General features: G+C 47.8%; 1 protein-coding gene across 2 annotated transcripts in view; it reads left to right on the top strand.

Moving 5' to 3' along the window:
• Positions 1-20210, top strand: part of NTRK3 (neurotrophic receptor tyrosine kinase 3) — a 281804-nt gene that overhangs the window by 103949 nt on the left and 157645 nt on the right. For both annotated transcript variants that reach the window (XM_068537616.1, XM_068537611.1), the window contains exons 4-5: positions 9935-10003; positions 19323-19480. In XM_068537616.1, the coding sequence (XP_068393717.1) occupies positions 9935-10003; positions 19323-19480 (227 nt within the window). The remainder of the gene's footprint in view (positions 1-9934; positions 10004-19322; positions 19481-20210) is intronic.

Below are 20210 nucleotides of genomic sequence, written 5' to 3'. Positions count from 1 at the left end.
TCCTGTCTTGAGCTTCTCCAGCCCGAGAGGACACTGGTAGTCACTCAGGGATGTTGCCGTGTACTTGAGGACAACCGGAGTCATTTCTTTCCGTACAAGAAGCTATGTGACTGCTTGATTGCGGGACAGACTGGCATCTGGGGAAGAGACACCTGATGACCTTGGTGAACTTACAGTTATAGCTCTCCACCTGTTGGCTGCTCCTCTCCACTGAGGACCTCATCAATGCCTGGCTTTTATGGATGCTCTAGGCCTGTACCTTCCAATATAGTAGGCTTGGCCACCCATGGCTATGGAGCACTTGATATGTGGCCGGTCCAAACCAAGAAGTTCTGTGAATGTCAAATACACATGGATTTCAAAGACACAATACAAAAAAGAAAAAAGAATATGAAGTAGCTCATTAGTAGTTTTTTATATTGATCACATGAACTGACGGTATTTTGTATAGATTGGGTTAAGTAAAATATATGAACACAACGAATTTCACCTTTTTCTTTTCACTTACTAAAATGTGGCTACTAGAAAGTTTTAAGAAGTATGTGTGGCTTGCGTTATTGGCGAGTGCTGGTCTAGCTCAGGGATTGGCATACTTTTCGTAAAGGGCCACATACTAAATATTTTAGGCTTTGTGGGCCATTTGGTCTCTGTCACAACTGCTCAACTCTGCTGCTTTAGTGCATAAGTGACTTGTATTTGTTTTCTACTGCTGCTGTAACACATTACCATAGACTTTATGGTTTAAGAACACAAATTGCGTGTCTTACACTCTGTGGGTTAGAGGTCCCACGTGGGTCTCACTGGGCTAAAATCAAGGTGTTGTTAGGGCTGGGTTCTCTTCTGGAGGCTCCAGGGGAGAATCCGTGGCACCGCATCTTCCAGCTGCTAGAGGTCACGTGCATTTCTTGGCTTTTGACCCTCTTTGCCTCTGTGCTTTCTTCTGTGTCTCTCTCTGACCTCTCCGCCTCCCTTTTCCATGTTTAAGGACCCCTGTGATTACTTTGGGGCCACAGGATAATTAAGGATGATTTTCTCATCTCAAGATCCATACTGTTAATCACATCTGCAAAGTCCCTTTTGCCATAGAAGTTGACATATTCACAGATTCTAGGGATGAGGCCATGGACATTTTGGAGGACTGTTATTCCACCTGGGCCATAGATTTAGACAACGTGTGAATAAATGGACGTGGCTGTCTTATAATAAAACTGTATTTACTAAAACAGAGTGCTGGCCCACAGGCCATAGCTTGCTGACCTTGGCACCCAACGATTAATGAATCTGCACACAATTCCAACATGAGTTTTTCCCCCACACCACCAAGCAGTTCTGGGACACCAGCTGGGTGTCTCACAATTCAACTCAATTTTGACCTTATCTACCCAGAGATAGCATCAGACTCCGCAGGTTAAGGGCTCAGTCCCACAAGACCACCCTCTACTACAGGTGCTAATCGCAGCTCAGGTTGTCACCTGGGCTTCTGACCAACCAGCTATATATCAGGGGTTCCATGACCCCCTCCTTGGGTTCGATCAATTTGCTAGAGTGGCTCACAGAACTCAGGAAACTCATTTACTCACTAGATTACTGGTGTATTACAAAGATATTAAAGGATACAAATCAACAACCAGATGAACAGATACAAAGGGCGAGGTCTTGAACAAAAGAGCCTCTGTGCCCGTGGAGTTTGGGGCCTGACACGAAGGGAAGCGTTCTGGTTCCCCAACCCCTGTCCTTTTGGGGCTTTATGGGGGCTTCATTGCCTAGGCACAATTGATTAAATCATTGTCCATTGGTGATTGATTTCCTTTCCCCTCCAAGTAAATCGAGGGGTGGGAATGAAAGGTCCCAACCCTCTATTCATGGTTGGTTCCCCTGACAACCAGACCCCCATCTTTAGGGGATTTCCGAAAGTCACTTTATCCTCTGAAGCAATTTTAGGAACTGAGGACAGGACACCGAGTGTTATAAGAAAAGGTGCTCCTGTTGTTCTTATCCTTCAAGAAATTCCAAGGGTTTTGGGAGCTGTGAGCCATGAACCGTGGATAAGGACCAAATATATACTTCTCATCACCCTGATCATTTCTCTAAGTATATTATGTGGGGTGATATTTTTGCTAGAATTCCATGGTGGAGGTTCTGTGAGCCAATAAGCTTGAGAGATTCAATGGGTCAGATCCTTCACTTAGTAAAGGCTCTGAGAAGTTCTGCAGTAAATAAGCCTGTTTAATTTTATTTAGTACCACATTTTTCAAGCAACATGAAACTTTTTCCCTTGTCATACCCATTAATATACGGCAGATCTCAGATTCCTAGGAGCATTCTCTGGGAAACCCTGGTTTAGCTCAGCCCAGGGCCTTGTGGAAAAGCTGCCTGCAGCCTCCTGATCTAAGGTCAAGACACCAGTCACGTCACTTGAGATTTGATTAGAGAAAGCATTTTGGCTTCATTAGAGTTCATTAAATGAGCCATCCAGTGTAATTTAGCTGAATAAAAATGGCTCAGATGGCTTCAACCCACACCCCCTCTTACAGCAATTTAATTGAGGGAAAAGCAAATATGTCAATGATGTAGAAAAATACTTCTTGGCCTCCAAGAGGGACACAGGGCAGCAGCACCTGCTTCCTTGTCACAGGCGCTGGATTTTAAGGGGTTGGCTCAGGGGGGCCCCTCGGGGGCGGGCAGCAGGCCTTGGTGGAGAGATGGCCTGGAGCCTCCTTCCTTCCCACTGGTTCAACCTGAGGAGGTTGATTGCAGCCACCCTAACTGCTCCTCATGGGGGGCTGCAGGCATCTCCGGTGTGGGCTGATATGCGCAAAGTCCCAAGTTCAAGTTCCTGACGTGTAAGTCCCCTGGTTCTTGGAGAAGCGGGGAGGAGACTGTCAGCCTTCCCCGTCTCCATGGTTTGTTCCTTTTTAGCAGCTCTCTGTGGGGTCAGTGCTGCATGAAGGAATTCTCCTTTCTTGACTTTTTTTTTCCAGATCCTTCAGAAATTTCAAGAGAATCTTGGCGTGGCATGGCAGGGGAGGGAGTTGGCCGTCTTCAGGAAGAACGAGGAGAGAGTTATTTCATGGGGAAAGTTAGAAGGGGAGAGACAGACAGCTGAGGAGGTGTTGGGTCTTCAGGAAGGAAGAACTGCATCTTTCTAATGCTGCCTTCGTGGATGGAGGAAATCAGATTTACATCATGATGTTGGCAGCCAGCAAGCTGCAGCCCCCATTGGAGCTTGTGAAAGCAGGAGGGGTTGGACCTTTGTTGTTCTCTGGGGAGCCATGCTTGCTGCTCTGAGCCCATACGGTGCTTAGAATAGCGCTTTCTGCAAGCAGCAGCGTGAATCCTCTAGGAAAAGTCAGCGACCACGCCATTCACCATTAGGATGCCAGCTGAGCACACCCCTGGGTCTCTGTGTTCTCTCATAACCATCTTTTGCAGCAGGAGACTTGCGTATGCCCAGCGGGGAGCTGACTGAGTGGACGGATGCCATGTTGCATCTTCATGGCTGCACCCTGATTGGGAAGCTGGTTCCCTAGAGCGATGGGACATAGGCAGAGTGAGGGAGGGACTGAAAATCATGACTTTGGAGGCTTTCAGGAATCACAGTTGGGCAGCCAACTGTCAGGACCTTGGGGCAAAAGAGGGGCTGAGGACAGGTATACTAGTTTGCTAGGGCTGCCGTAACAGACACTGCAGACTGGGTGGCTTAAACAACAGAAATTATTTCTTCACAGTTCTGGAGGCTGAAAGTCCAAGATCAAGGTGTCAGCAGGGTTGGTTCCTTCTGAGGCCTCTTACCTTGGCTTAGAGATGCTGACTTTTCCTCATGTCTTCACATCATCTCCCTCTGTGCATGTCTGTGTCCTAATCTCTTCTTATAAGGACACCAGTTATATCGGACTAGGGTTCATTTCAATGGCCTCCTTTAACCTTAATTACCTCTTTAAAGGCTCTGTCTCCAAATACAGTCACATTCTGGGGTCCTGAGAGTTCAGACGTCAACATATGAATTTTGAGGAGACACAGTCCAGCCCATCATAACAGAAGACAAAACCCAAGTGAGAGGGACTAAGGAGATGCAGAGGTGGAGTGAACGTCCAGGAGCTGAAGTGGGAGCGGGGCCAACCCAGCAAAGGTCTGTGGTGTGGACAGGGGAGATGCCCAACTGAATGGTGCCGGTGGGGCAGCCTGGCTTAATAGCACAGGAATGATGGGGCACCTGCATCCAACAATCCCTTACACACTCCTCAGTGTCCTAAGACACTTAAGTCCTAAGACACAGCCTGCCCCTGGGCCTGCCTCCGCTGGTACAAGAGGAGGTACTTCCAAAGTCAGCCGCACCCTTAATCTGGGAAATCCATGGTACCTTCTTCAGGATCACTTTGTGGATGGGAATCAGTGTCTCCTTCTCAACTCTCAGCCCCAAAGGATGCAGTGTGTTTGGGGGAACAGAAGGATTCATCTGGTCGGCTTCTCTTGGCTGCAGGGTCCATCTCGAGTGACCCTCTTGTTGGACGGTAGGGTTCCCAGGGTAGAGGGTGACATCCTCCCCAATTGTGGGGCTCCATCCTGCTGCAGTTGGGCACCCCCTTTAGGAGAGTCATGGGACTGCTTCCCGTCCTGAGGTTTCCCTTGTTCACCACAGGGCTAATGCAGGAGGGGCCATCTCAGCCTGTTGCTCCTCAGGTTCAGAGTTTGGCCATCTGTGTGTCTGGTTCCCTGTTTCCAGAGGACCCAGTAGCTGCATTGCCATGGTTCATTACTCTGGGCCCCAGAGTCAGGGCTGTGAATGAGCCAGTAGCGCAGGACAAAATTAATGGCTTTGTTTGGTAGTCTCAGGTGAGGGATATGGGGGCGAGGTCATGGAGCTTGATTTTGGGGAAGTATTTGATGCATCGTCTCATAAAATCTTGCTCACCAAATTAATTCCAACGGTCAGGTGACTTGGAAACTGGCCATTGACTCAAGCACAAGTCAGAGACGAGTAATAATGGATCTGTAAGGGAGGAGGCTCAGGGCTGCGGTGAGGCCCAGAGGCAGGATGGTTCTTAATTAAACCTTTGTCTGGTGAGGGGGGTAACGGCCCATCAATAACTGATGACAGGTGAACACAAGTGAGGCATCAGCTAGAAGGAAAATCAGGGGAAGTAAGTTCCGAGTGGGTGTTAAGTCGGTTAAAGCCCCCTGCCTCGTCTTTCCCATCTGCCCAGCACATGAGCATTTATAAATGCCTCTGAAGGCAGGATGGCCAGAGGCGTGTCCTGATTGCCTTGTTGGCGGTGTATGTTTGCCTTTCTCGTCTTTTGTGTGTTTGTCTCTGTGGCTGGATGCTTCTATCGTGTGTCTCTGGCAGGGTGCTGCGTACAGTTGCCCAGGTTGTGCGCACTGCTCTCCTCCTGGGACTTGTGCAGCACAGCGTCTCTGTCTCTGGGGACACACACTGGGTTGTGTGTATGTGTACCTGGGCGTTTACATGTCTGTGTGTTGGTTGCAAATGTTCCTGGGTATGCCTCTTGTGGCCTGTTGTTGGAGTCTTCACGTTAAGGCTACTCAGAGCTGTTCAACTTTCATTGGCCACCTCTGAGCCCCAGTTTCCTCATCTGTTGCATGGAGATAATAGCAATACCCGTCTTGTAGAGTTGCTGTAAAAAGTAAATGAGATCATGAATGCAGAAGTGGGTAACACAGTAGCTGGTGCTTAGTAAGCCCTTGGTGAATGGCAGCTGTTGATTGTGAGATGGTGCAGGGGGGCAGGAGGGGGTGAGAGAAGGAGAGTATCCGGACTGCAGAAGGAGAAGGTGGTCTGTGCACCACGGGGACCGTCAGGGAGGAGGGAGGGGAGAGGGCAGTCGTGGACAGAGCCCACGAGTGTTGCTGTGGCCGCTCCATCTGGCCAAAGAACTGGAGGAATCCGGAGGGGCCCTTTCTCCTCCAGGTGGGGCTTGGTGGGTGGGGGGAGGGTGGGGAGAAGCTGCAGATGAGACACCCCTGCGAGAGCCGGAGCCCACCTCCCCCTTACCAGGTGTCCCAGGCCCCCTCTCCCCTCTAACTTGTAATAAGGAGATAATGCTATTTCTTATTCTTTATTTGCCCAGAATGCCTGTTATTTTCTTTCTTTCAGAATCCAATTTTCTCTTGACATTTCTGCCTAATGTAGCAAAACATGACCTTTGTGAAAGGACATTGCTGGCAACCTGCTCCCTGCCTCGGGCCCCCCAAGAACTACTGGCACACCCCTGGGTGGCTCCTCCCTCGGAGATGGGCAAGGTTTCCACTTCCCCTGGACCGCTCCTGCGTCCCCGCCTCCTCCTTCCTGCCGGGGGCGGGGCCGGGGGCGGGGCGTGTTTCCCAGGGCTCAGTGCGTCTGGTGTTCCTGGCGGCGCCTCTCACAGGAGCTGCTGCTCAGCTTTAGAACCGGGGCCTTTGTTCCAGGCTGCGCTGGAGTCGGGCAGAGAGGTCAAGGCCCCTGGGCCTTGTCTAACTTCTGCTGCCACTGATGCTGTTGTGCGTAGATAGTAAACCAAGAAAAGCAAAACAAAACAGAAGACTTCTGTCTGGACGAGGCACTCACCTTTATTGAAACATCATAGCGGCTCATGGTAATGGAGACACATAGAGTGGTGCTGTGAAGCCTGTTATCCTTGACCCCGAGTTCCAGCTCCTGGTGTAAGGTCAGCGCCTTTGATGGGCATACGTGTCTGATCCCCTGCTCCTCCCTCCCAAGCAGGAGTTGTTCTGCAGGGAGCTGGGTGCCTGTGTCCTCGAGTGGCCACCATGCAGTTCTTCTGTCACCCTTTTCCTTCCGATCAGTGGGGGAAGGAGGCCGTTTGTAGGAGTAAGGTGTGCCATGGTTAGGGGCTTTGTGAAGCTGAGCATGTGGATGGGTTGAGGTTTATAGGCTTTTAGTGAGAGCCTGTGTTTTCACACGCACCAGTGCTCTACAGTCCTGCAGAGAGGAAGTGGGTGACAGTATGGGGCTATGGGAGGCTCTCCTAGCAAGGGCTGTGGGCTTAAGGACTCTGAAAGGAGAGAGTGCTGGGGGCTGGGAGAGAGTGGGACGGTAAACTTGGGTGATACTTACTGGACACCTTCCCTTCGCCCCAGTCCCCTGCACCCCAAGAATGGGGTCTTCCTCCCCCACACAGTCATGGGCTGTCACCAAAGGCAGAGCTGCCTCAAATGAGAAGGGGAAGCCCTATCCCTTAGCTTGTCCTTGTGTTTGAATATCTGCTCCGCTAATGATCTGTGTCTACTCTCTGTACCTCACCCAGCCTGAACTTCTCCCCGGAGCTCCAGACCCGGGCATCCAACAAGCTATCTCATCTCTCTTTTTTGGACGTCTAACAGCCATCTCAAACTTAGTGTCTGCAAGGGGGAGGCTCTTGATCCCCACGCCGCTCTGCAGCTGGGACTCCTTTGCAGCCTTCCTTGGCTCACTAAATGACATCACCACTCTCCTGGTTGCTCAGGTCTTCCTCCTCTGCCCGATCCAATCCCATAGGAAGTTCTGGCAGCTCTCCCTCCACCACCTAGCTTGAATTCCATCAGCTTAATTGTCTCTACTCTCTCTTTTTGCCTGGAATACTGCAGCAGCTCCTAATTGCTCTGATGACTTCCAGTCTTGGGTTCCTATTTTAAAAAATGGCAATTAGATGATGCCACGTCCCTACTTAAACCCAGCCAGTGCCATCCCGTTGTTCCTTAAAGTAAAATCCGTGTGGCTTACCTTGGCCAGCAAGGTGGGTGTGGCGGGTCCCCTCTCCTGCTTATCCTAGACCACTCTTCTACTTCCTTCCTCACTGGCCCCTTTTCTGGCCCCCTAGTCCCTCTCAGGCCTTTGCACTTGCTGCTCCCACTGCCTGGAACACACCTTCCCTGGCGCTAGGCTCACTCTCGCTCCTCTTCTCAGCTCCGACATCCCCTTCTCAGAGGGCATTTCTGGAAGCATCTTCTGACGTAGCCCCGTCTCTCTCCCACATCGGTTACTTGCCCCACTTTGCTTATTCCCTTCCTTCTGCTCATCACAAACTACACTTCTCTTGCTTATTCATTTGTAACGTGAACATAAGCTCCAGAGGGACCTTATCTGTCATCCGCCCCCTCATTCCTTAGTGTAGCCTATATTTGGCTCTCAACAAATATCTGTTATAGAAGTCCTCTAAATATAGGTGCACCTGTAAGCATATGCATATGTGTTTAAGCAGGAGTCTGTGTTTGTATTTATTACCTACATGTTTAATGGACATAAATATGCACGTGCTTATACACACGTGTGTGCATGTGGATAGGTATTTACCTAGGTGCAATTCTTACCGCTCTCCTTTCTCATCACTAGATAAGTACATGGTTCCTGGGGTGCCACTTCAGCTCTAGCCGTCTCCAACGGCTGCCTTGAAGGGCTGTTACCACATCAAATGTTGTTTGTTGAGCCTGGCAAAGTAATAATCGTGGGTGTGTTTCTTCTTTTATTCAGAAGACTAATGACTCCTCCTTTCCCCTCTACATCCTAATGAAAAAAAAAAAAATAGCCATTAGGAGGAGAACAGAAGTGTGAACAAAAAGGCTGATGTCTTGATCATTGATGGACAGGATTGCTGAGGGAGGGACTGGCTTGAAGGAATTGTAGGTGACCTGCAGAGTATTTTCAACTTGTGTGAATGTTAAGAATGTTTGTTGAGGGCTTCCGTGGTGGCTCAGTGGTTAAGAACCCGCCTGCCAATGCAGGGGACATGGGTTTGAGCCCTGGTCTGGGAAGATCCCACATGCTGCAGAGCAACGAAGCCCGTGCGCCACAACTACTGAGCCTGCGTGCCACAACTACTGAGCCTGCGTACCATAACTACTGAAGCCTGCACGCCTAGAGCCCATGCTCCGCAACAAGAGAAGCCACCACAATGAGAAGCCCACGCACTGCAACGAAGAGTAGCCCCTGCTCGCCACTACTATGGAAAGCCCATGTGCAGCAATGAAGACCCAACACAGCCAAAAATAAATAACTCTATTGAAAAAAAAAGAATGTTTGTTGGTAACAGGGCACAATAGTTTCACTTATGCAAGGTGAAGAAGTCCTAGATATCTCTAGTACAGAATAGTGCATAGTTAACAATACTGGATTGTACACTTAAAAATTTGGGAAGAGGGTACGTCTTCCATTAAATATTATCACCAAAAAAAAAAAAAAAAATAGAGAGGGAAGAAACTTTTAGAGATGCCAGTTAAGTTTATGGCACTGTTTATGGTGATCATTTCATGGATGTATATTATCTTCAAACTCATCAATACATATACATTAAATACGTACAGCTTTTTTGGTAAGTCAGTTATACCTCAGTAACTAAAAAAAAAGGGGAGGGATAAATTAAGAGCTTGGGGTTAGCAGATACAAACTACTATATATAAAATAGATAAGCAACAAGGTCCTACTGTATAGCACAGGGAACTATATTCAGTATCCTATAATAAACCATAATGGAGAAGAATATGAAGAAGTATATATATATATATGTATAACTGAATCACTTTGCTGTACAGCAGAAATTAACACAACATTGTAAAACAACTCTACTTAAATAAAAAAAAAAAGAATGCTTGCTGGTTTGTATACCTTATACTCTGAGAGTTCTCTGTCCTCCTGTAGGAGGGTGGGTTTAAAAAGGCTCTCTGAAATTGTACTGTGGTGAGAGCATATCGGCGAATGACCAAGAAATTTTTATTTATTTATTTATTTCATTTGATTTGTAAAACCTTGCCTTTTAAAAGGTCTCAGCATCCTCTCCAGACGTGATCTGTAGCCTTGACTAACTGTCAGATGTACTGTTAGCCGAAGGGAGCAGTGGAGAAGAACAACAAAGCCAGGCTCGCATGAGATGACCACGCTTACTACGGAGGCATGACATGCCAGATTGTCCTTTAATTTCCTCTTTGTTTGTCAATCTTGCAGAAACCTGTCGAGTAACCGGCTCACCACACTCTCGTGGCAGCTCTTCCAGACGCTGAGTCTTTGGGAATTGTAAGTTCAGTTTTGAAGACTATCCAATTTGGTGGAGTGGTGGTCAAAGGTTGGGTGGAGCCACCTGAAGCTGGGAGTACACCTGAAGGGGCTCCTTGGGTTGGATGATGTGGGTGTACCATGTTCAGTGAGAGTGAGCCACCCCATCCCTTGATTTCTGATGCTCCTTCTGGGCGCAATACATTTCAGAAGATAGGAATCTCATCTCTTAGCAGGACCTAGTTTTGTGATCTGTTGGTAATTAGTAATAACGTTTATATTTATATATATTTATAATAATAAAGATAATTTATCAATTTATAATAACATTTGCAATATATAAATAGATTATTAGGTGTGCTTTCATTTACATGACCTTTGATTTATCATCATATGTCATGGGAGGTAGGTATTATTATACCTCCCATATAAAAGGTATCTCTACACTTTAAGGTGAGGGTTCTGAGCTCCAGAAAGACATGTGAAACACAACCAAGATCACATTGCTAGGGATTGGCAGAACCAGGACTTGAACCCAGGCCTTTGATTTCAGATTGCATGTATTTTCCACTTCTCGTGATCTTCTGTCAGCCTGTTTGGCTTGAGTATGGGCATCCTGGAGGGACTAAGCCCATATATTTATTCAATCTGCTTGTGGACTGCTTAGATTTGCTGCATTCTGAGGCTGGTCAATGTACTCCTACCCCAGCCAGCCATTTTGCACAAACACACATTGGATGGATGAATGAAAACTCGTGACCACTGCTGGAAAAAATAAGTCATGTTGATGTGTGAGTCATCAGGGTCATCTCTGTGCATGAAGGATGGCATATTATGTTGAGGGGACAAATCAAGGAATAAATTGAAAAGGAATTGAGGCATGGATGGAGTTAGGGAGTCAGGGTTCCAGAGACACTGCTCATGTGTCTTCCCTTTTAGTTGAAGACTCAGGTCCAAATTCACTGAATGCAGATTGCCTTCTATCCTTTACCAAGAGGCAGTGAATGGCCTTGGATCCCCGCCCATGCTGTTGGCCTTTCAACTTGTTCTCCCTCCACCTGGTAAGACCTGAGTTCAAGGATGCATCATAACCTTACCTTTTCTGACCCAGTTGGTCAGGAAGGGGAATATTTACATCTCCATGACAGTCTTGTACATACCCTACTCATCCTCATGGACCCAAGTGCCTACATGATGCTTAAAAATGCCATTCCAGGGATGGGAAGTACAGAGATGGTCTCTGACAGTGTTGGAGAGTTTAGGACAAGACTGTTGTGGGTTGCTTTCCTGCTTTAGGATTTTGCGCCTCCCACCAGGCTTCTCCTCTGCTATGAGCACAATAGCTCTAGTGGTCAGAGTTCTTTAGTCATATATGGCTGCCATCCAGCTGTACTCCAATAAAAACTCCTACCTGAGCTTGGAAAAAGGTACATATGTACTTATTTTTTTATAAAACACTGGGAAACTGGACAATGTCACAGACATCTCAATGTCAAACTGTTACACTTGATGCATTGTGTTCATTCCCTTCTTTGTAGGTGGACAAGACGTTAGAGGTAAATTAACATGACTGCTTTGATCACCACTAACACTGACTTCTGAGATCTTACTCTGGGCCAGGCAGTGTGCCAAGTAATCTATCGAGTTATGAAAGTTATTTAATCCTTACAGCAATGCTGTCAGGTCGGAATGGCTACTGTCACTTCAAATTTGGGGACACTGGGGTACTTAGCAAGGTTTAGTATCTTGGTTAAGGTCACCCATTAACGAAATGGTAGCACGTGGACTGAAGATCTTGACCACTATGCTTCGCCGTCTCCCAACTTTCTCAATCTGTTTTCAATCCAAGGATCTGTTCTACGGTAATTTTCTATAAAAATGCACAATTGCAGTTTTTCCTTACATTGCTCTAAAACTGACCAGGGACCCTGCCCTAAAGGAGCTAATTGGAGTCTTTCATCCAGTTCTCCTGGGACCCCTGCCCTTTCATCTGTGGGAGGCCAGGGATAGCATCTCTCCAGGGGACATCTGGGTCTACTGTTGGCTGAATTATTGCGAAAATGTTCAGTGCTCCTTCTAAAAAAAATCACTGGCTGCGAAATCGATGGTGTGCTGCCCCGGTGACCTGTTCCGTGGAGTTTTAGAAACAGTTGTTCCATGGATATATATTTAAAGAAAATGTCAGATTTCTCCCAGAGGATCATGGGATTCTGCATTCATCTTTGCCTGGGAATCAATACACCAGTGAGCTGGATGTGACTTATGGGGGAATGAAGACGTTCCCTCCAGGGTGAGTCAGTGCGTGAGAGCCACCATGTCCACGGAGTATTTTATTTCTGTCATATTGTTAAATAAGTAAAAAATTATGTTGGAAAATAAAGAAGCCCCCCCTCTAAGGAGCAGTCACCCTGGTAGGGGTCTATTATTTTGAGGAAGAATTGAATGTTGAGAGTGGATAATTTATCTTTTGGCTGGAGGGGCCGCGTGTTGGCTCTTAGCTGTGGCTGTGATTAAAATCCAAACAATCCCAGTTCCTGGCAAATGGAAGAGTGGGTCATATTTTCTTGTCTGACTTCCTGATTAGTCCACATGGTGCCATCTGCCACGAGCCATCTAGACTGCCAGGGTCTGCCCAGTGGAGCCTGTGGGCTGGGGTGTGGGCATGGGTCGGGTATTTCCAGGAAGAAAGAATTTTGGTCCTAGAGGAGAGAGGCCAGAAGGAGATGGCTCTGTGAGCTGTGGCAGCCAGAAGATCACAAGGGCAGAAGTGTGAGGCTTCGAGCGACCTTCTGCAGGAACAGAAGGAGCAAGCTAGGGCATTCAACAATTTCTTAGCATGTTTTATTCCATCACTGAGGATCTCTGCCTGCCCCAAGCAGCCCCTCCTCTGAGCCTTGGTAGAAGAACCAGTGCTGTTGGGATTCCCCATCAGAAGGGCTGAGTGTCTACAACTTTTCCAGTAGCAGAGAAGGAGAAAAAAGAGGTGTGTATTGAGTATCTAATATATACAAGGTCCTGTCTCAGCCCTGGAACAATCCCACAGAGGAGATATGCTTAAACCCAGTTTGACAAATGAGGGATTGGAGGCTTGGCCAAGTGAAATAACTGGTCCAACATCACATGGCAAGTAAATGGGAATTAGTATTGTGATTATTAGCATTGCCACCATCCAGGTCTATTGTTTTCAAAGACCAGCTCTTTCCTTACCCAACTCAGCACCATAGCCCTCATGCTTTGTGTCCCCTTCCAGAAGCCACACTCAAGATGGCGGCTCCCATCAGTGGAATCAAAGGGGGGAAAAAATCCAAACAAGTTAGCATCTCAGAGCCCTTGCCGTGTGCCAGAGACTTCCTTCACTCATTTCTCATTTACTTTTGTGAGATGAAGGGTGTGGTCTTGGCCGGGCACCTGGCCTGCCTCTCACCTGTCCAGGCTGTGTTTTTCTCTTACTGATGGCACCGGAAGCATCTTTCAAGACTGGCTTCTGAGTAGCCGGCACTCTTTCAATGGCACGGGTTTGGAGAAATTTGAGTTGGTGTTGCACAGTGCTCTCCGAAGCTTCTGGTTATGGCAAGGTGGTGTTTTCCCTTTACTGAGAAGATGGGAACAGTCTGTCCAGAAAGCTGAGCAAGAATCAAAGAGATTGACTTAGAGGTAAAGAATGAATTGGAAAGAAAAGAAGCTTGGATTCTGAATCCCGTGATACCATTTAGGCAAAGGCAAGAGGCACCAAAGGATATAAACTCACAGCACAGAAACCCTCCAGAAATACCCTAAGGACCATTAGTGTATCTCCAACAGGCTTCTCTTAATACCCCGCACGCACGGAGCAGACATGATTAAAATAGATTGGAATATTCCATTTTCTTAAAGCAAAGTGATAATTACCTCTGGTATAATTTACAGATTTAATCGACTTGGTAAAATATTAACTCAGTTTTGGGGATGGGTTTGTGCTGATCTTGTCACTTTCCTTCCCCCAGTCCTGGCCCTGACCACTTGCCACGGCTCTCAAAATCACTCAACAATCATGTTAACAATACTGTTATTATAATAATAGTTTTGGGCCTCTTTATAGCCCCTTTTATTTCACAAAGCACGTTAACATATATTATCACTAATCCTCATAGTAACTGTGAAGAAGGCAGATTGAGCACAATTACCCCCATTTTACAGACGTTAAAACAGAGCCTTGGAGAATTCAGGCTGAATGAATACTTGCTGTATTCATTTCCTAGGGCTGCCTTAACATATTCCCCCTTAACAAATCTGGAGGCTTCAAGCAAAAGAAAGTGATTCTCTCACTCTTCTGGAGGCCGGAAGTCCAAATTCAAGGTGTCAGCGGGACTATACACTCTTCCAAGGCTCTAGGGAGAATCCTTCCTTGCCTTTTCCAGCTTCTGGTGGCTCCTGGTGTTCCTTGGCTTGTGGCAGCACCACTCCGGTCTCTGCCTCCATCTTCACGTGGCCATCTTCCCTGTCTCTTCGTCTTTAATCTTTCCCTCTTTTCTCTTATACGGATACCAGTCATTGGATTTAGGGCCCACCGTAATCCAGAATGATCTCATCCATGATCCTTAACTTGATTATATCTGCAAAGGCTCTATTTCCAAATAAGGTCACATTCACAGCTACTGGGGCTTAGGACTTTGACATAATTTGGGGGGCGGGGGAGACACTATTCAATCTACTATAGTTGCCCCAGGTGACACAACTGGCTCAACTCAGATCTTTTGTTTGGATATTTTTTTTAACCACAGGACTGTTGGCATCTCCAGGGTGCCCTTTGGGCATGTTTTCTTCTGTGACAACAGATTTGGGTCCCTTCCCCATATTTCGCTACCTGGCAGCACTGATGCTGCGGAGGGAAAAAAACCGGAGTGATGACTAGCGGGGAATCAGTGTTTTTTAAACACTCAGTCTTGGCCTTGGCTGTTCAGCAAAGTGTCTTTGTGCGCAAACTCGGATGGGGCTGAGTTAATCTGTGGGAAGCCCCAAGGGCCCTACGATTAGGCCCTGGGCCATCTTGGGGAAAGGGCTGGGTGTTGGTAATCTTTGCCGTGAAGCAGCTGCTGCTGTATTATTCATGGGGCCGCCTGCATTATTGATGGAGCAGGGGAAGGCTTGCTTTCGGCTCCTTGAGTCTGTCCCTGAAGCCCTGGCTGAAGGCCCCTCTGCTCCAGGCCTGATTTGATGGGAGAATGGACAGCATCGTTTAGACCCAGGACTTGCCCTTCTTTGCTCCTGGTCCACCTCACTGTTTGACCCCTCTTGTCAGGATATGAAGACGAGAGTGGATTTGCTCAGTGAGATGCCCAGGGCATCTGTTCTGAGACTGAAAATGCTTTCTGCCGTGTGTGTCTTGCTGTCCAGGAGGAGAGTCCAGAGGGATGGGGGGAAGAACTCAAAGTTCTTCTGCAGTTTCCAGGAGACTCTGGGTTGGAGAAAAGGACCAGATCTCATGGTGCATGCCTTCTGGAGGAAAATGACGGAGGGAAACAAAAAAGCTTTTAGCATACCCATGCCTGGCAGGGTCTAAGACGCACCCCACATATCTCACTGGATTCCCCTGCCAGCCTCAGGACGCTGTGGCACCGTCCACCTTTCTGGGGGACCCCTGAGATGCTGGGATATGTAGTAGTGCAGGGCTCAGACAAGAGGCAGAACTGAATAAAGCACATGTGGCTTGAAGCAGCCTGGCCAAGACTCTCACTTGTCTAGTATTTTCCACCCAGGTGGGTAATTTGTATTTTTACAGCTACTTAATAATGAATGACCACATCTTGTCAAGTAAGCAACTGGGAAAAATCAGGCTGACCTGGTTCAGTTTGCATGTGTTCCGGCATCTGGACCCTTAGTATCCTTCCAGCAGGGCTGCCAGGCCTCTCCTCACAGCCCCTCCCACGTGACTCCCAACCACTGCTACAACTCCCTTTCCCCAGAAACTCCGGGCAGGGAATTTGACCTCCTGTGTTTCCTAAGGAAGCCCTCAGACGTTCCCTTCCCCTGCTTCCTCCTTGTTGTGAGGGTCAGAGGGGGTGAGGCATGTAAGGCCTTCAGCATAGTGCTGGGCACAGAGTAAATGCAATGCAAACGTTATTATCCAATTATTTTTATGACTTCCCTCTCATTTTCTCCTGTCTACCTTTTCTCTCTCCTCTCCCTCATTTCTCAGCTGCAGAAGCATCTGCCTTGACCCCAGGGCAAACCCCTCCAAGGGTCCTGGACCTCATCCGTCACTTTCCTGCTCTAGGACCTTACCTTCCCCTCCTCACCCCCAGCCCTGCCCTGACCTGATAGCTAACATGTTTCCCCTCTTCCTTTCCACTGGTTTTTCTCTTCTGTTTTCAACCAAAGATGCTTCTGTCTTTCATTGACTTCCTGTCCCCTGGAGCTTAAAACCTTGGGGTCATCTTTTACTCTTTCCTTTTCTTCTACCTCCAAGGAAGCACCAAATACCACCTTGTCTTCCTTTATGATGTTTGCTCCATCTTCCCCTGCCCTCTCCCCAATTTTTACCTCTCTACTCCAGGCTCTCAGTAACTAGGCAGCCGTTCTCTCACGGTGGTCCAGGGTCCCATGGGGATCCCCAAGACCCTTACAGGGAGACCAAGAGGTTAAATCTGTTTTCATAATAACTCTGAGACGTTACTTGCCTTTTTCATTCCCATGTGCAGTGGAGTTTTCCAGAGGCCACGTGACATATGTTAACATCATTCCTCTGATGCCTGATGGAGTTTGTGCTAATGCATTCTTGTGTTTTAAAATTTTCTCAGTTTTAATTTCTAATATGGTAAATCGTGATAGATATAATCCACCTAAAAGTTCTTTGAGACCCTCAGTCATCTTTAAGAGTGAAAAGGAGTGCTGAGACCAAAAAGTTTGAGAACATTGACCTGGAGCCTGCCAGCCTACATGGTACCTATATGTGAATGAGAAAAGATGCCTCTTCTGGGTAGATAGAGCCCCATGCCAGGTACCGGGTCTGGTCAAGGGTATGCAGGCTGGATTTCATCCCCCATTCATCCCTTTGGCTGGGTGCATTGAGACATGCACGAACTTCAGCACTGTACACGGTGACCCTGTGTTTATCAGACATCCTAACCGGGGTCCCAGTCTCCGGCTCTCCTCCTCTCTGGTTGATCCTGTTCAGCATTGCTGGATTACTCTTCTTACAGTTTTGTTCACTTCATTCTCCAACTACAAGGGCCTCGGTGGTTCCCACTGCCTCCTGGATGCATTTCAAGCTTCCTGATGCGGCAGTGAATGTCCTCCAACATCTGGCTTCCACTTGCCCTTCCAGCTTTATTTCCTGGTGCTCCTGTGGTAGCACAAGCTTTCTTTCCTGTTTTCACAGTCCAGCGTACCTCATCCCTCTAACTCTTCCCCTAGTCTTTCCCTCCACGAGCTTCCAAAGTTCAGGGATCCTGCTTACTTCTCCTAGAATCTCCCATCTAGCTATGCCTTGCACGTGATAGACGGCGGGGAAAGTGCATGAATTTTGGAGTCCAACAGGCTAAGCTTTGAAGCCCTGCTTTGTCACATACCAGCCGAGGGACCTTGAGCACATGACTTGACTCCTCCAAACGTAGGAGGGGGTCCCTCTTGTGCATGATGATGAGAGACTGGCTGACTCTGAGTGCAGCTGTGAGAGGCAGATGGCTTGATGAAGGTTAGTTCTTGTCTCCTTTGCTGAAAGAGTGTGGTGTGCAGAGCAAAGTCATGGGCACTTTTAGACTAAGAGGATATCACACAGGGGTGTTTGCTGTCCTGTTGGCTAGAAAGCACTGATTCCTCCCCTCCAAGGGCCTCACCTTTTTCTGAAAACTGGTTAATGCTGATGCGTGCTTCACTACTTTGGAATTTGCCAGTTGTCAAAAATATCCTGGGTCTTAGTGCAGTTACCCAAGTGGCCCTCCCTCTGGGCACCAATAGAGTCATCCCCTTACTGGTCCAGAAAGAGAATCATGTTCCCCTGAGTGATCCTGGCATTCAGATTTATCAGGTGCCCTTGACTTTAAGAGTTTTACATCAGCTTATGCCCTTCAATTGTCCCCCTAAGGAGATAACTCCCTCTAGAGGGGAGGTGATGCCCTCTAAGTCACAAGGAAAATGAGTGGAGAAGGAAGGCCTTGAACTTGACTCTTCCTCCATCAGACAGTCTTCTTTACCAAGATGAGTGCTCCTGGAAAACAGGGACTGATTATTCATTTCTGTTTCAGCAACACTCAGCCCACAGCCAGACATGGATGAGGTGCTTATTAAGGATTTTGTTGAATTTATGAAGGAATAAAGCTGGTCCCAAGATGGGCTTTGAGCAGATATTGGAAACAGCGAACCACCTTCTCCCCAGGGAGAATAGCTCTTTTCTTCCTTCTTCCCTCCCTCCCTTCCTTCCTTCCTTCTGCCCTTCCTTCCTTCCTCCCTCCTTTTATTCATTCAACAGGTGTTTATGTGCCAGGCTCAGTTATAGGTACTGGAGATATAGCAATGAACCTAATAGGCAATGTCTCTGACTTTGATGGAACTTAATTTTTATTTGGGGAGACAGATAGTAAACAAGAAAGCAAATAATTATTTATTTTAAAATTTTTAGATTTATTTTATTTATCCGTTCTATATATACTAATTTGCATCTGCTAGCCCCAAACTTCCAAGCAAGCAAATAAATATTTAAAGTGATGCTGGGCAGTGACAAATACCAGAAAGAAGAAAATAGTTGGGCAAGGGACTGGGCAGTGTGAGGGCAGGGGTTGGTGGTAGCTTTCCTATAGAAGTAGTCAGAGAAGGCTATATGATTCCTTAATGAAGGGAGGGAGTTGATCTAGCAGATATGTTCTGAGTCCAAACTCTGTAGGCAGAAAGGACAACAAGTGCAAAGGCCCTGAGGCAGGAGCATGCAGGTCATCCTGGTAAACTTGACACACAGCAAGGTCAGAGTGGCTGAAGAAGAGGAGGAGAGGGTGAGGCAGGCGATGAAGTCAGAGAGGTGACAGAGGGTGGTATAGATCCTGTAGGCCTTTGACTTTGACTTTCAAAGAGTTGGGAGGCCACTGGAGGGTTTTGAGAACAGGAGCTTCCCAAGACAATGTATTTTAAAGGTCTCTTTGCCAGGTAAGTTCAGTGGAGTGGATTTTTTTGGAATGAGTTTCTTTGTTTAAAAACTAAATAAATTCATGGACTTCTATAAGTATTTTTTACTTCTTTGGAGACCTTGCTAAACCCTTCTCTCCTTAGTTCCTGAGGAGCAGGTGGGGGCCCATGCATGGCCTGACAGCCCTGGGAGGGAGCTGGGCCACCTTCGGTTCAGGGGTTCCCTTCCCTCGCTTCTTGCCCACAGGAGGTTGGAGCAGAACTTCTTCAACTGCAGCTGTGACATCCGCTGGATGCAGCTGTGGCAGGAGCAGGGGGAGGCCAAGCTGAACAGCCAGAACCTCTACTGCATCAGTGCCGATGGCTCCCAGCTCCCACTTTTCCGCATGAACATCAGCCAGTGCGGTGAGTGAGCCGCCCGGTCCCAGCTGGCTCCACGCGGGCCTCCCTCAGACACCAGGGGCGGTGCTGCGCATCAGCCGGGAAAGCCAGCGCCTTCCTTCCCCACTGCCCTCCCAGCCTTGAACTCTGCACTGGGTGCAGATCCGGCTCCCCTCTTACCTCCTTGCTCATTCTTGTCCCTTCATGAGCCAGCCGTGGGAAGGTTGGTTCCAGGGATGCAGAAAGGGGTTAAGTGTGCTCTTTGTCACTGGACCAGAGTCCTTTCTCTCTGTCAGTTCCCTGTTAAGCAAACCTGAAGGAGTGTTATGTCCAGGTGTGGTCTCTGGATCTCCTGTATCAGGAGCATCTAAGGCACTTTTAGAGAAGCAGATGTCTGGGTCCATCCACAGACTTATGAGATCAGAATATCTGGGGATGAGTTTGGAAATCTGAATTTCTAGGAAGATCCCCATGGGAGTCTGAAGTGGACCAAAGTTTTGAGAACCAGTGCCCAAAGTGGAAGATGTCATTTGATGTCATTGTTAGAGCTGCATTCCTTCAGCTACTGTCCTCCTCACCAATCCCCGCTCCCCAACCACCATGTCCAACTGCATGGGCTTACATCTTGAGTTCTACCGTCTGCTTGGGAGGTGGTGTGAAGCTTCTGGGGCTTGGGGGACTTCTGAGAGGTCAAGCAGGTTTTGTGGAGTCATTATTGGACAAAGCAAGCAGTGCCACCATTGCCCCCATGGAC

The sequence above is a fragment of the Eschrichtius robustus genome, chromosome 1 (genome assembly GCF_028021215.1).
Source record: "Eschrichtius robustus isolate mEscRob2 chromosome 1, mEscRob2.pri, whole genome shotgun sequence".
NCBI lineage: Eukaryota > Metazoa > Chordata > Mammalia > Artiodactyla > Eschrichtiidae > Eschrichtius > Eschrichtius robustus.
Note: the sequence above shows the minus strand (reverse complement) of the source record. Positions and strands in the feature narration are given on the sequence as shown.